This window comes from Pan paniscus, chromosome 23 (genome assembly GCF_029289425.2).
Source record: "Pan paniscus chromosome 23, NHGRI_mPanPan1-v2.0_pri, whole genome shotgun sequence".
In the NCBI taxonomy this organism is placed as follows: Eukaryota; Metazoa; Chordata; class Mammalia; order Primates; family Hominidae; genus Pan; species Pan paniscus.
The window spans coordinates 37,897,556-37,914,529 of NC_085927.1; the positions used below are offsets into that span (position 1 = coordinate 37,897,556).

Sequence of the window (16,974 nt, forward strand, 5' to 3'; positions counted from 1 at the left end):
TCCACTATGCCAGGCCAGGGGCTGTGTAAATAATGGTGAGTACGCAGGGACGACTCCTACTCAGAACTTATTTCCAGGGATGGAGGCAGAAAACAGATTAGTAAACAACAAAACACAAAGAGAATTACTTAACAAGCAGTGCAGTGAAATTAAAGAACAGGGTACTGGGCAATCAGTAAGTGGAGCAAGGGTATTCAGGAAGGCTTCTCTGAGGAAATAATATTACAGCAGTGATCCAAGGGTACGGAGGCAGGGAACAGAACAGCAAGCAGAGGGAACAGCATGACTACAGGTCCTAAGACAGCAAAAGACTTAACCTGCTTGAGCCACTCTTAGGCCTCCAGCATGGCTAGACTGCAGTGACCAAACATGGAGAGAGGGCAGAAAGACCACATGGGCCCCACCTTATACGTCACAGAGTTTAGATTTTATTCTTTGGATGATGGGAAGCCACTGAAAGCTTTAAAAAGGGGAATGGCACAACCTGATTTCAGTTTTACGACCATTCTGGCTTTGTGTGAAAAATTAATTGGAGTGGGAAAGAATGGATGGTTGCAAAAATTAACTCAAAATGGATAAAGACTTAAATAAAAACTAAAACTATAAAATTCTTATAAGAAAATACAGATGTAAATCTTTATGATCTTGGATTGGGCAATGATTTCTTTGATGACACCAAAAGCATAAACTACAAAAAGAAAAAATAAATTGGACTTCATCACAATCATAAACTATTTTTTTCTTTGGTTTTTCAAGAGACAGGGTCTTGCTCTGTCACTAGGCTGGAGAACAGTGGTGTAATCATAGATCACTGCCACCTCTAACTTCTGGGCTCAAGCGATTCTCCCACCTCGTCTCCTGAGTAGCTACGACAAACAGGTACGCTGTACTGTGACCAGGCTAATTTTTAAATTTTTTGTAGAGATGGGGTCGCAGTATGTTTTGCTATATTGCCCGGGCTGGTCTTGAAATCCTGGCCTCAAGCAATCCTCCCACCTCAGCCTCTTAGGTAGCTGGGACTATAGGCAAACACCAAAATTAAAAACTTTTTAAGCTTCAAAAGACACTATCAAGAAAGTGAAAAGATAACTCACAGAATGGGGGAAAAATCTGCAAATCACCTCTATGATAAGGAACTAGTACCCGGAATATATAAATAAGACAACTTAACAAAGAAAACTCAATTTCAAAATGGGCAGCCAGAGGCCAGGCATGGTGGCTCAGGCCTATAATCCCAGCACTTTAGGAGGCCGAGGCGGGTGGATCACCTGAGGTCGGGAGTTCGAGACCAGCCTGACCAACATGGAGAAACCCCGTCTCTACTAAAAATACAAAATTAGCCAGGCGTGGTGGCGCATGCCTGTAATACCAGCTACTCGGGAGGTTGAGGCAGGAGAAGCTCTTGAACCCGGAAGGCGGAGGTTGTGGTGAGCCGAGATCACGCCATTGCACTCTAGCCTGGGCAACAAGAGTGAAACTGTCTCAAAAAAAAAAAAAAAAGAATGGGCAGCCAAGGCCAGTGGCTCACACCTGTAATCCCAGTACTTTGGGAGGCTGAAGCAGGAGGATAGCTTAAGCACCAGGAGTTGGAGACCAGCCTGAGCAATACAGGGAGACCCCCCACCTCTACAAAAAAAAAATTAGCAGAGCACAGTGGTGCACACCTATGGTCCCGGCTACTCGAGAGGCTGAGGTGGGGGGATTGCTTGAGCCCAGGAGTTCAAGGCTACAGTGAGCTATCATCAAGCAACTGCAGTCCAGCCTAGATGACATAGTGAGACCCTGTCTCCCAAAAAAAAAAAAAAACAAAACTAAAAACTAAAAAGAAAGTGGGGGTACAAGATTTGAACAGATATTTCTTCAAACAAAGAAGATATACAAATGACCAAAAAGCACTTGAAAAGATGTTAACATCATTAATCACCAAGAAAATGCAAATCAAAACCAAAACCACAATGAGATACCACTTCACACACACTAGAATGCTTGTAATAAAAAAGATAATGAGGATGTGGAGAAACTGGGACCTTCATACACTGCTGATAACATTATAAAGTGGTGTAGTTGTTTCGGGAAGCTGATTGACAGTTCCTCAAAAGGTTAAACACAGAGTGATCATATGACCCAGCCAATTTCACTCACAGCAATATATATCTCCAAGAGAACTGAAAACATGTTCACACACACACAAAAAAGTATGCACAAATGTTAACAGCAGCATTACTTGTAACAGCCAAAAGTGAAAACAACCCAAATGTTCAACAACTGATGAATGCATAAACAAAATGTGGCAGGCCTATACAATGGAATATTACTCAGCAATCAAAGCAGTAGTGATACATGCTTTAACACAGACAAGCCTTGAAAACACGCTAAGTGAAAGAAGTCAATCATGGAAGGCCACATATTACATGATTCCATTTATATAAAATATCCGCAGTACATCTACAGAGACAGAAAGTAGATCAGTGGTTGCCAGGCACTGGGAGGAGTGGGTAATAGTCAGTGACTGCTAATGAATACGAGATTTCTTTCTGGATTGTTGAAAATGTTCTGAAATTAAGTAACAATGGCAGTTGCCCAACTCTGTGAATATACCAAAAACTACTAAAGTGTGCATTTTAAAAGAATGAATTTTATGGCATATAAATTATATCTCAATTAATTTTAAAGTCAGAAAAAGAATGGATGGCAAAATATCAGCCAGGAGGCAAGTCTAAGAGAGAGAATGGTAACTTTGATTGATTAACAGTAATGATGGAGATGAAAGAAAGAAAGAAAAGAAGATACATGAGGAGGGAAATTACAGAAATGATTTACAACCCCAGTTTGTGGGAAGGGAATAAAATAACCAGACACAAACTGCCTAACTTCTGGGAGACAAGAGACTCTAAAGTCCTGGAGAATTACAAAAAACAAAGAGAAAAGTATTTTTCATACAATAAAAGGGGAATAATAAATGAAAAATGAGATACACCATCAAGAGGAAACAATATATTTCAGAAAATACTTCTGATATTTTTCAGAAACAGGATCACTCTTGATTTGGAAAACTCTGAACTGTGAAAACTTTAGGACTAAACTACATATAATGACAAATAACATGTGTCTATGATGGCTAATTCTTGACTCAAGAACAAATTATGTTTGGCTGATATTTATAAATTTTTCCCTTACTTTTTTTGTTTGAGACGGAGTCTCACTCTTGTCTCCCAGGCTGGAGTGCAATCATTATCTTGGCTCACTGCAACCTCCGCCTCCCAGGTTCAAGCAATCCTCCTGCCTCAGCCTCCCAAGTAGCTGGGATTACAGGTGCCTGCCACCACATTCCGCTAAATTTTTTGTATTTTTAGTAGAGACGGGGTTTCACCATGTTGGCCAGGCTGGTTTCGAACTCCTGACTTCAAATAATCCACCCGCCTTGGCCTCCCAAAGTGCTGGGATTCCAGGCAAGCCACCACACCCAGCCTATTAATTTCTTACATGTGCAAGATGCTCTCTGAATGTGAAGAAGTATATTACAATCAATCCTTTCATTTTCAGGTGATTTAAATTTCTCATTTTTAAACATAATTTAAGTTCCTGGCAAATGACTCCTTTTGCTTACAAAAATGAACTCTTACCTTGGAACCACATGAAATTTTAAAATAACTATTTTTCAATAAAAACCTCTTCTGTTTCGACCTTTGGGAAACAAGGTGGTTCTGGAGTTGGCAAAGCTTTATAAATTCCCCATCAATCAGGACTGACTGAAGATGGCGAAAGTGTAACACTTATGCAGAATAAGAAATAATAAAGCTGACTTTCCTCAAGAAGGGTGAGCAAATAAACTAGCAAAAAGGACTGGTCAGTGTGTTCGTACAGTGAGGTCTCAGGAGAGCTACAAGCTTTTCTCTGAAATACCATCTGAAAGTTACAACACATTTCTTTGTCTTGCTCCAAAATTCTCTGCCCAGTAAATTCTTTCCTCTTTCACTACCATCTACTACTAAGTGATTATCAAAGAAACAAACTTTAGTGGAAAACAGGATACAACAAGACAAACATGCACATATGGAAATACATGACTAGGTATCAAAATGAGTCGAAATGACAAATATGATGGATTTAGGGAAGAGGGATCGAAGTGAATAAAATCAGCCATGGAATGCCTCTGCATAGGATAGTTCTGAGGTGTACTCAGAAAACCAAGTAGGTTATGACAGGCCCCAGCATAAGGGGCTGAAAAAAACGCTCAGGGTGGGCTGAACAGTTTATGTTAGGAAGACAGCAGAGACTGGCTTGCTTACAGCCAAGGGTTTTTGTTCTGGATGGACTTATATAATTGGGAATCTTAAATACCTTGTTAAGTTTAGCTTTATTTTGGAAGAAGACTTTAGACGTTAAAGACTTCAGAGAAAGTAAGAGATGGTGAAACCTGTGGTTTTGGAAGAATTTTTCTCTAAACTCCCAAGGAGTTAACTTCAGGAAATGGAAAATAACTCTTCCACAGGATTCAGACGTAGAGCAAAGTGGTTAGTTGAGCAAAGTGGTTAAGAGGGCAGGTTCTGGAGTTGGTCTGTGTTCACGTCCTATCTCTGCTACCAAATAGCAGTGAGACATGTGGTAAGTTAAACCTTTCTGGACCTCAGTTTCCTCACTATAAAAAGTTGCTGTGAGGAATGAATAAACTCCCACCTAAAACACTTCCAATAACCCAGTGACCAGCACACAGTAAAAATACATAAGTACTAGATCTGTTCAGAATTACCATGGGCAAACACTCACTCTAAGTTATCAAACAAAATATGGACAAAATCTCATTATCCCATGAGATGATGTATCACCTGAGATTCAAGGAAACCAGACATTTCAAATGTCCCGTGCAATGAGTGACCAACTTTCAGATCTTGTTAATATTCACAAAGACTGTTTCTCAACCTTCTGGTTGAGATTAAGCGTATATATGCTACCAAGAAGTGTTTTGCTGAAATGGGAAAGCATACAGGTCAGGGAATCCAGAGACTTGAGTTATACTGGCTAAAGTGGATCTCAGAATTTCAAGTATCTCAAAAGTAAAATAAGGCCTTGGTGGCCTTAGTCAAGTTTGTAGTTTTATTGATGTTATATAGTGACGGTGCACCCAGCTTAGGATAATTTATGGAGTAAATGTTGTTGAAAAAGCAAACATATTACTAGACACAAATTTAACTTCCTCAGAGAGAGCTCTAAAACTAGCTAGGGACTGTGGGTATGTCTTCAGCATGCTGAGATGATGCCCTAAAGAAAACTGTAAGTCTCATGGGGCTGCACCTTTAGGCTTGCCTTGGGATGGAGGTCTTTCCTGCAGAACAGTGAAGGCCTCAGCACTTACTACTAAATGATTCTTTGCCCTTCCATAATATAGTTATCCTGTGGCCGATGTGCTTTCAATGTTGACACTGAGAAATTTGTCATTGTGGACATCTGACTGCCCCATAGCCATTCCCTCCTCCAGAGGACAGCAAATGGGCCCTGTTTCGCCCAGTTTATTTATTATTGGTTAGGTTTTTGTTCCTCACTACTGTCAGAATAGTCATTATTTCCCATGCTGCCTGAGACTCATTACTGCCACCCTCTTGCCTTTTTCCCTTTCCTGTCTCATTCCTCTCTGTGCTTTTGCCCACAGCTGCCATCTTTGTGTGATAAGGCCAACCTTCTATGGGAATCAACCCTCGCCATCCCAGCAGATCCCCTCTCTCCCTTCTCATGGGAGTGCCTTGTATTCATCAGGCATCTGGGACAAAAGGGTGTGGGATTTGAAATCAGAGCACCTAGGTCTCTGTCACCATTCTGTCACTTATTAGCTGTGACCTTGGGTAAATATGTGCCTTAGTGTCTTAGGTACAATATGAATATTGTCTATTTCTCAGGATTGCAATGACAAGTAAATGAGTGCATGAGAGGGTAAAACCACAGGGTACCCCGCTCCTCCTAGGAATGGAGAAGTTGTTCTAGAAGCCCAAATGTGCTGGAAGGTTGGCCACCGAGAGCCAAAATCTTCTTTTATTTAACCACTGAAAGCCTGAGAGGAATTCTGAACCTCATCCCCAAATAACCTCTCCGGAATAAGAATATCTCTTGCACTAACCATATTTATCTAGCTCTCTTCAACTTACGAGACTCCTTATTCATGACTGGAGTGTTACCTAAATCAACTGTTTCAAAAATCATATTTAACATTCCTTTTCTTTCTCATAAAAATGAAAATACAGAAGAGAATATTTATTACCTGGTAGTGGGTATGGGTGATTTAAGTGGGATTTTTTAAATCACCCATATCCCACTACCAGGTGATAAATATTCTCAACATCTTAATGTACCTCTTTTAGGCTTTTTTTTTTTCTGATTTTTTTCAAAACACATGTAATGTATTATGTATTACACATTATTTCAAACTGTTCTTTTCCATGCAAGAATGTATCAAACACTTCCTCAACATTCCAACTCTTAGATTTCAACCAGAGGACATTTTGAATCTATTTCAAATTTATTTACTTATAGGATAGTGATCTAAACAGAACATCAGAGGCCAATAAAAAATTTTATACATCAAACTTTTTGGCTTATTTTAGAACCCCCAGGAAGAGTCCAGTGTCTTTAAGAGGAACTTTTATATGTGGTGGGGTATACTTCAATTAACAGGTAAATGCAAAAATGCTAGAAAAAGAAAGCTGAGTATATATAAGCAAATTCAAAACTTTAAATATATATAGACTATACCATGTGGAATGCCAAAATCTTCTCTCAATAGACATATTTTTCAGATATACTTAGGGTACTAACAAATTAATAGAAACCATGAAAAGACCTTCCCTATGGATAATTGATTGATCAGAGTTACTGCCTTATTTCTTAAGTCAAACCAGCAACAGAAGCAAAGAAATGCTGTATTCTAAGCGAAAATAATGATAAAATTTAAGGTTCTATAAAGAGATAAGATTATGTGTCACTATAAACCAAGGATGAGTAGGTTATGGGTCACTGTAAATCAAGTAGCAGAGTTAAGCTGAGGAAATATAAAAAAAATCTGATCATGACAGTTACAACTTTAAGGAGTTCCACAAAACATGAGTATGATTCATTTCAATATGAAGAGAATAGAGGCAAAAGATCCCCCACCTGTAATTAACTAGGGAGACAATGACAAAATGGACTCTTAAAAGCCATTACTGGTCTTCTGCCCTTAGATAAATACTGGTAGTACTTTTTTTTTTTTTGGCTTCTTTCTTCTTTTTGTGGAGATGAGGTCCCACTATATTGCCCAGACTGGTCTCAAACTCCTGAGCTCAAGCAATACTCCCACCTCAGCCTCCCAAGTTCTGGGATTATAGGCCTGAGCCACCACACTTGGCCAGCATTTTTTGTTTTAAAATATTTACGCCAAAGATACAGATTAGACTGCCAAACTTAAGGGAATGTGCAAAAAAACTTCAACAAACCAAAGAGAAAAAAAACAATGAAGAAAGCATATGAAGAGTCAAAAGTCATACAAGAAATTCAAATGGTCAATTAACATAAAAAGACATTCAACCTCACTAATAAAGAAATACAAATTTTAACAAGAGACTATCTTTTGTCTACGAAATTAGCAAAAATTAAAAAGAAAAATATGGAAAAATACTATCAAACTCTTGAAGGGCAATTTTGGCAGTAATATCAAAATTTAAAAGGTGCATGTCCTCCCAGCAATCCTTTTATTAATTTCTCATTTTATAATTTCTCTTAGGAACAGTAACCTAAGGCATATAGACACATGTACAACCATGTTCATAAAAGTTTATTTTTTGAGACAGCGTCCATCTTGTTCTTTTGCCCAGGCTGAAGTGCAGTGATCACAGCCCACTGCAACCTCTAACTCCTGGGTCCAAGTCATCCTCCCACCTCAGCACCCCAAGTAGCTGGGACCATAAGCGTACATCACCATGCCCCACTAATTTCTTTTTTTTTTTTTTTTTGAGACGGAGTCTCGCTCTGTCACCAGGCTGGAGTGCAGTGGTGTGATCTCGGCTCACTGCAACCTCCACCTCCTCGGTTCAAGAGATTCTGCTGCCTCAGCCTCCCAAGTAGCTGGGACTACAGGCGTGCGCCACCACACCCAGGCTAATTTTTGTATTTTTAGTAGAGACAGGGTTTCACCATGCTGACCAGGGTGGTCTCGATCTCTTGACCTCGTAATCTGCCCGCCTCAGCCTCCCAAAGTGCTGGGATTACAAGCGTGAGCCACCGCGCCTGGCCAATTTTTTTGCTGTTGTTGCTGTTGTACTAGAGATGGGGTCTCCTTGTGTTGCCCAGGCTGGTGTCGAACTCCTAGGCTTAAGCAATCCTCCTGCCTCTGTCTCCCAAAGTGCTGAGATTACAGATGTGAGCCACCACACCTGGCCAGAAACATTATTTATAACAGACAAAAACTAGAAAATTCTAAAATACCTAAATGGACTTACAACGTAGGGAATGGTTAAGTAAACTATACTATGTCCAGAAGAAATTTTACTTGGCTTTAAAAAGAATCACACAGATATTAAATAACAATATGGAAGATGTTCATCAGAAATAAAGCAAACTGCAAAACCATTCATATGGTCCATTTGTTGTAGAAAACTAAAATTGATACAAGTAATACATCGCTATGTTTTAAAAATTCCTTTGAATATATACAGAAAATGATCTAGAAGGATAAACTCTAAGCTGCTTCTAGTGTTTCTCTCTGTGTTACAAATATTTGATGGCAAGGAGCAGGGACTAAATTTTTATCTGAATTTTTGTTATAAGCAGATATAATCCTTTTCTAATTTACAAATAAAGGAGGAGGTTCTGTCAAAGAATTAAAATGCAATATATTATCAAACTGAAATTAAAAAGGTACTTCACATCTACTAGTTAAGTTAGCTAGTTACATGCATCATAAGTAAGCCAGGTAGTTACAAGGCGTCAAATGTGAACAACGCTTACCTCTTTAGGTGATAAATTTTGTGCGTATACTGTCCCTTTTCTCCATCCTTCTCATAAGGTTCATTCTTTAAGACTTCAATTCCTTCTCCACCACCAGTCTCATTCTTACTAGCTTCTGCAACAGAGTAAAGCTGCCCAACCTGATACTGAAATTTCAAAGAATACAGAAACTGAGTAAGTCAGTAGTAACTGCAGAAATTTAGTATGCTAAAATCTTAATAATATAGATGATACAGAAAAGCATATCCAAACCATTCAGCACAACTGTGTTCAATATGAAAACACAACTCAAATTAGAAATTAATACGTTTAGGGAGACAAACCACAGATTATTATACAGTTTTAAAAACCTGTATTTTATAAACTTTCATTATTCAAAAAATTTGCCAGTTACAAATACTCTGGTGCCTTTACACTACCCATTTATCAAGAAAATGTCTCGAAACTTGGTTTAACTTTTGAACAATATATATTTGTACTTTACAAAGCATTTTCACTTCTATTATTTCTCATTTAACTTCACAAAATTCCAAGAAAGGTATGGCAGAAATACAACTGGCACTTTGCCAACTAAAGCTGAGCAACCAGCATATTGTTCTTAATGATAAAGGGGAGGGATGTAAACTGTAATAACAAAAGCCTGGAGATCCAAAGAAACATAATAGATAGTCCAAATCTTAGTAGACTTCTGGGGTCAATTTTAACTTATGACTTATTTATGATACACTCAATTTGGTCCTTCTTCAGCTAACCAGAAACAGTATTGGGGGCCCAAGATCAGAAATGGTTCATTGTGAGTCCTCAAGTAAAGAGAATAAACAGAAACTGTTTTTAAAGTAATATGAATGTATACATATTACCATAAAAGGTAGGAAATTGCTGACAGTAGCTGCTATTTCATTTAACGTGAATCAGAAATCTCAGAGGCCTGCATCAATACCTGTGAGTCAACTGTATTTTCTACGCCAATCTGGAGTCGCTAGTTCCAACAAATGTTGGAAAAAGTTCTCGTGTTCTAATTTGTTACAGTGACCCAACTGTGGCACTATCTTCCATCACTTCAAATTTGGCTAAATTTCTTCCTTCTAATGAAAACAGCTTGAAGAAGTGTATTTCTTCTTTATAAGCATATTTTCAAAGAAAAACTACAAAAATCTACCTCTAAGAACTTGTAATTTCAAAATTAACATTTTATGTGAGGGACCAAAACAACAGGTAGTTTAAGCTCAGTAAACATTCATATCTACAAATCACATGGAGATATGATGCTATCTTGCCTATTAGTTAAATTTAAAAACACACCCACACACACACTCTTACTCAATTTGGAAGTGTTTGGGAAGTTGAAACCAAACATATTTCTTAAATGCTCCCAAAATAAATTTCTGTAGGGCCTGCAGACAGGACTGCATTTCTCCTTTCGGCTTTCCATGATACAACACTAGGGTTAGTCTAATAATGCCACAATCCTTAAATACCTTCAACATGTACTTTTAAACACTATCATATTCTAAAACAGGACTAAAAGGAGTCTAGGTCAAAAGATAAATTTCATTTTGGTCAGGAACACACAATAACAAAATTCAAATGAACTGTATCCAAAAAAACGTTAATGGACTGACATTTCATGGCATGCTACTTAGTTTTCTCTCATTCTCCTTTTTTAAGAATAAAAAATTTTAAAAAAAAGAATAAGAAATAGACACAGAAGGCATGTTTTAAAAATGTGCATACAGGCCTGGCACAGTGGCTCATGCTTGTAATCCCAAGGCTTTGGGAGGCTGAGGCAGGTGGATCACTTGAGGTCAGGAGTTCGAGACCAGCCTGACCAATATGGTGAAACCCGGTCTCTATTAAATATACAAAAATTAGCCAGGTGCGGTGGCGGGTGCCTGTAATCCCAGCTACTAGGGAGGCTGAGGCAGGGAGAATTGCTTGAACCCAGGAGGCGGAGGTTGCAGAGAGCTGAGATCGCAATACTGTAGATTGAGCTGTTGATCGCGATAGAGCAAGACTCCATCTCCAAAAAAAAAAAAAGGGGGGGGGGAGTATAACAAAAAGCCGAGAACAGTATTTTCAGTGACAATACCAAGACTCAAAAAGATTTCGACAAGCTGATTCAACCAGCTGAAATCAAAAGAAAAAGTCTAACAGAAACAAGTGTCAATTTCCACATTCAACTTCAAACAATCAATTGTGCAAATAGAGAACAGGGTGCCTAGCTTCTCTGGAGTGTTTTAATACAGTGAATCCTCCTGAGATATAAACAACTGTGTTCAAGTCTACACTAAACAGTGCCAGACAGCTACTCTTTTTCACTTCCTGCATTTCTTTCTGTCTTCTGTCAGCTGTCACTTCTTAGGTTATCAGTTTGTTTTGTCCCACTTCCAAGTCACTGCTTCTAATCTACTGTCAGCTCTAGGAAAACCAGATAACTGAGCAAATGGGAACTGTGTGCAAGTTACAGAAGAGCCTAGAGGGTTTTATGGGTTTTGCTATATATATCTTGATTTCTCAGAAGCTGTTTCTGCTCTTATCTTCATTCTTGGCTACAATACACATGGCTATAACTGCAGGACATGCAAGTTCTGAATAGGTGATATATTTCTGTATCATGTCCAGACTGAGGAAAACAATAAGCTCTTACAGTTGTGTGCTGGTCATACCATGTCTGGAATACTGTTTTCAGTTCAGATCAACAATTACAACACATATAGTAACAGGACCAGCTGGTAGCAAGTCCACATATCATGCTGTATTAAGCCAAGTGAATGTGCTGGGAATGTTTAACCTTGAGACTTTCTAAGATGAAATAAAAGTGCTTGTGGGGGATGGGGTTGGCTGGAGGGGAGAGCTGCCATCAGAAAACCTGAAGGATTAACCACTACAAGACAGAACAGGCTTATTTCCCATTGCTCAAATGGGATAAACTGTAAACAAGAGTCAAGCATTATAGGAAAAGCAGATTTTGGTTCAAACACAAATGTTTAAAATGTCCAACAGTAAAGCAGGCTGCTTCTCTAAGCAGCAAGCTACTTAACCTTAAAGTACTTAAGTTGAGGCTGGAGCCTCATTTCTCTGGGATGTTGGAGAAAGAATTCCTGCACTAGACAGGAGGTTAAACTACATTCTTTAGACTCTTCCAAAACAAGGCAGTGTAGCAAGAAATTCATTATCATTAATTTAATTCATTTTGCAATTCATTGCAATTATCATTCATATAATTAATTTTGTCACATAAGGTGGAATGAAAAGGTAAATCAATACTACGAAAATGTGAGTTTAGAGTAACATATCAAAGTATAGTACATATACCAATAAAATGATGCAGAAGCAAGAAAAACTCACCTCCTGAACAGAACATGGCAAAACCACACGGCTAAAAAGACAAAAGAAAAAATATATATATTACATATGAAATAGCTTTAAACACAGATCTCTGAAGAGGTTTTACCTTAAATCCAATGATAACAGAGACAGGTCTCTTAAATCAAAAAAATACAAGGGTATCCTTTATGGAAGAGGGTCTTTGCAATGCCTACACCATAATTGGGGAACTAAAACTATCATTCCTGGGTCTCAATGATCATTTGCATTTAGTGTTCCCAGGACCCCAAACAGCAGCTGCAGAGATTCTTGTGAGTAAAGAAAAAAGAGAAAACTCAACATTGAAAATTGCAGGGTACAGAACGTATTATTTGTAGATTGTCTGGTCAGGTTGCCCTGACTAAATTTTTAGTATGGTTTCATTCTCCACCTATATACTGTGCATTTTGTTTTTATGATGCTTCTTACAGAATATGTGTCTTGAATCTCATTGAATAAATGCTTCCAGAAACTGTTCCCCCACTATTCAATTATTCCTCAAGTTTACTAAGAGAAAAATAAGGAGTCGTGTAGAATTAATAAGAAAAATTTTACTATGGAAACTACTTGAACCTTATAATAATCCCTTCCAGCATATATACAATATAAGGTTGACATGTGTTTGATCCTGTCCAAGAGTTTCTTATTGTATATACCAAAAAGATGTCATTATAGCTCCACTGCAAGCAGTCTTAAAAGATAAAATCCAAAACAGTATCATGGTATATTATTTTATCAAAATATTGCATCTTATCTCTAGATTTTATAAGGAGAGTCCTTAATTTATTTCCACCATAAATCCTGAAAACCAAGAACATCCCTGTATATCAATGGTCTCATAATTACAGTTGGTTCCAAGACAGCAACTTCCTTTTTTGTGGGATGGGGGTATACGATCCTTCTCATACTTTCCTAATCTTACCTGTCATTTTATGGAAAATTTTCAATAGTTTTCCTCATTCCAATTTCTTTTCAGCTATAATTTCTTTTTCTTTTTTTCTTGCAGTAAGAGTCATTTAGCTTATTGTTTGTATTAGTGACAATCTTTTTGGCCTAGGCATTCTTTTTTAATAGTCTTTCTTATTCGTAAGTATGAAGAGAGTAATAAAACCCAGATTATATCTAGTTTGCATTCCAGCTACACTTTCCATCTACTCCTTTCTCCCTACTCTCCTCAAACATCTATGTCTGAATGTTCACATTACCTCAATCTCCAACATGCACAAGTCTGTTACTCCCTCCCCTTTGACTACTGAGGTACTCGCCACTCTTTGTCTTTCTGGTAACGGTGATTCAAAAACAATGAACACTCTCAAATCCACAATGGTCACTAATTTCTACTCTCCATCAAGAATAAACTTCTTGTAAGTCCTTCTATACCTAAAAATTCCGAATCATTTCTCTTCTCAGTATACACTAAATTGCTCACTGTCCCAGAGCATAAAATGGGGGAGAGGAAGACTAGAAAGCTATAGGTTGGGAGCAGATTATCAGGACCTGGAATACTATGGTAAGAAATCCATTAAATTCATCAGGCAATAAGGAATCCCAAAAGGTTGGTCCAAGAGGTAAGTGACAACTACAGCTGACCTGAAGAAGTCATCTGCAGGTGGTTGAAAACACTGACAAGCAGGAGAAGTGGGGAAAGCTATCTTTTGGGAGGCTAGGCAAGAACTGTCACAAAGGCCTGAACCAAGATGATGGACTGCAGAGGGAATGGAAGGAAGGGATAGAGAAAGAAGAGTTAGTCTTCCCTTAAGTTTCACAAAACCAAAGAATCACTGCGGAGTAATTTTACACTCACTAACAGGAAGATCCCTATTTTTATTTAAGAACACTTTCAAGGAAATTCTTTCAAAAAATTAAAGTGACTGATTAAGACATTCAGAACAATGAGTCAAGTAACTTCTTCAAGATTTGCTTAACAAGTAAAAGGGAAAAGGAACATACAGGCTTTGATTTTCTGTTGTTATTCTAAAAGCAGTATTCAACTTTTAGTGCCAGTTGAAAATGTTCAAATGTCTGAAAATCCTCATAAAAATCATTTCCAAATGGAATCAGTAACCAATTCTTTAAAACCAGGACTTTACATTAATGGTAACTTCATCTACTGCTTAAATAATAACTTGAAGGGAAACAGCCCACCTCGAAAGTCATTTCTAACATTTTAATTCTTATAAAAAAATAAATAGAGGGCCAGGTGCGGTGACTCACACCTGTAATCCCAGCACTTTGTGGGCGGATCACCTGAAGTCATGAGTTCCAGACCAGCCTGGCCAGCAGGGTGAAACCCTGTCTCTACTAAAAATACAAAAAATTTAGCCGGTCATGGTGGCGTGCGCCTGTGGTCCCAGCTACTTGGGAGGCTGAGGCAGGAAAATCGCTTGAACCTGGGAGGCGGAGGTTGCAGTGAGCAGAGATCATGCCACTGCACTCCAGCCTGGGCAACAGAGACTCCGCCTCAAAAAAAAAACCATAAAAATAAAAAAGAATTTTATAAGACAACAAACATTTGCCAAAGTATTTTAGTTACCAATATCTTCACATAGGAATAAGCTATTCATTGCTCCTAACCAACAAGAATTTTAGAAAGTTGACTTGAGAGTAAGAAGTATCAATTTTTCATTGAACGACACTGAATTCTTTAGAGCATGTTAGGCCTAGATGCTGTGCTAGATACCGACATTACTTAAGAAACAGCTTCTACCTTCAAAAAGTCTAGGAGGAAAAAAAATCTAGGGGAGATACACATGAAGAGTTAACATCAAGAAACTTAATTTATAATTCTTTGGGAAAAATAATTAGACTTTGGACACGTGTCAACATTCATTATCTGGGTACATTTAAATCTTCATAATGAAAGCAAATGTTTGCAAAAAGCACAGTGCGCAAATTCCCAACAGGAACTGCTTTCCAAGAGTTAGCTTCATACTACTCACATACTGTCAAAGGGATCTACTGAATATTGTGTGTCTGTAACACTTTTGGAGGGAGGAAATACTCCAATGAAAGAAAAATGACTGGATCTATTTAAAATCAGTTCTGCAACTCACTTGCTGTGTAACTTGGTCCAAGTCAATTTCCTTCTTATTTTCTCCATTTGTTTTAGTGTCTGCCACCCATCTACCCACATTATCTAGAAGTCAGAGTAATGAACACTTGTTTGATACACTGTATAAACGACTTGGAAGAAAAGTTTTATATAAACCCAATATTCAGTACTATAAATAAGCTTGAATTGAGAATTTTCACTCTACCAACAAAAGGCAAAATGTCTCTTCTCAAAATCCCTGCCACTGACCAAAGTTATCATTTTTCATCAATTCATTAACAAATATTTACTGAGCACCTATTACATGCGAGGGACTATTCTAAAAACTGGCGATATGAGAGTGAGCAAAACAAACTCATGGCCCTTACATGTAAAAAGAGAACACAACTAGTAGGAGAAAAATAATAATAATAAATTGTATTGGCATGTTGGATGGTGATAAGTACTATGGAGACCGATAAAGCAGGGAAGACAAATACCACCCCAAATAGTGGGAACTACAATTAGGTCTTCAGAAAGGGATTCCCTGAGAAGGTGACGTCTGAGCAAAGACCTGGAAGGAGGTGAGTTAGTGTGCCAAGGGAAGAACACTTCAAGCAAAGGGAACAAAAGCAGGTGGAAAGGCCTTGAACTGAACTTATTCTAGAGTAGCAGAGGAACAGCAAGGAAGCTTGCGAAGATGGAATGGGCAAGGAAAAGGTAGTAAATGAGATCAGGGCAGGAAAAAAAAGTGTAAAGCCTTGTAGCTGTTGCAGAGGCTTTGACTTTTATTCTGGGTGAGACAGGGAGTCTTTGGGAGGTATTAAGTCTCAGAGAAGTGCATCAGTGACTTTTTAAAGGAGGTTTAAGAACACTAAAAATAAGAAGAAAGCTAAATTAAGCCAAAAATATTTCTAAGAATTTAAAATGAAGAATTTGAAAACCAACGAATGGGCCATACTCGACCTCCCTAGCTGCCCAAAGGATGCTGACGACACGAACCAGCTGTGACAGACGAACATTCAGAGGCAAGCAGATTTCCGTAATGTTTTACAGTCCTTGCCAGTAGGAAAAGCCGTGACTTTTCAACAAAATCACTTGGCCAGTCGGATGCACCTCGAAATCCCTCCATTTGACAGAGCACGTGTTAACTTCTAAGAAAGTAGGTGGGGCCCGGGATGTCACCTCATCTTAAAACATGCGGAAACCAAAAAGAGAAAAGGCTCTCCCGTCAAGTCAACGGAGCCGCCCAGGAGAGCGGAGGCTTTCCGGAATCCCGGCTCCACCACGAACTTCAAGGCGCCAACGTCCCACCGCGAGTCCTGACACGAGGGCTGCCTTCAACCGGCAAGCCCATCTCCCGCTGGTTACCAGGGGACGCCACCCCGGACGACAAATCACAGTCAGAACCAACGTGTCTCTCCCACCCTCGGACTGCGGCTCCTTCCCACCGGCGGGCCTGGGGGTGGGCCCAGACCCAGCCTGGGGGTGGGGGGTTGGGGAGAAGGCGGGTCCCAGCGGAAACTCCCGGCCGCGCCTTCCCGAGCCATGCGCTCGGGCCGGGACCCAGCCGCCTTCGCCCCGGGGAAGGGAGAGGCCGTGTTACC

The 16,974-nt window shown here is 39.0% G+C and overlaps 1 protein-coding gene across 2 annotated transcripts in view; it reads right to left on the reverse strand.

Annotated features, from left to right (window-relative positions):
* PITPNB (phosphatidylinositol transfer protein beta) overlaps positions 1–16,974 on the reverse strand; it is a 67,636-nt gene that overhangs the window by 50,308 nt on the left and 354 nt on the right. For both annotated transcript variants that reach the window (XM_003820177.5, XM_055105901.2), the window contains exons 2-3: positions 12,319–12,349; positions 8,971–9,116 (exon numbers count right to left, since the gene is read on the reverse strand). In XM_003820177.5, coding sequence (XP_003820225.1) covers positions 8,971–9,116; positions 12,319–12,349 — 177 coding nt within the window. The remainder of the gene's footprint in view (positions 1–8,970; positions 9,117–12,318; positions 12,350–16,974) is intronic.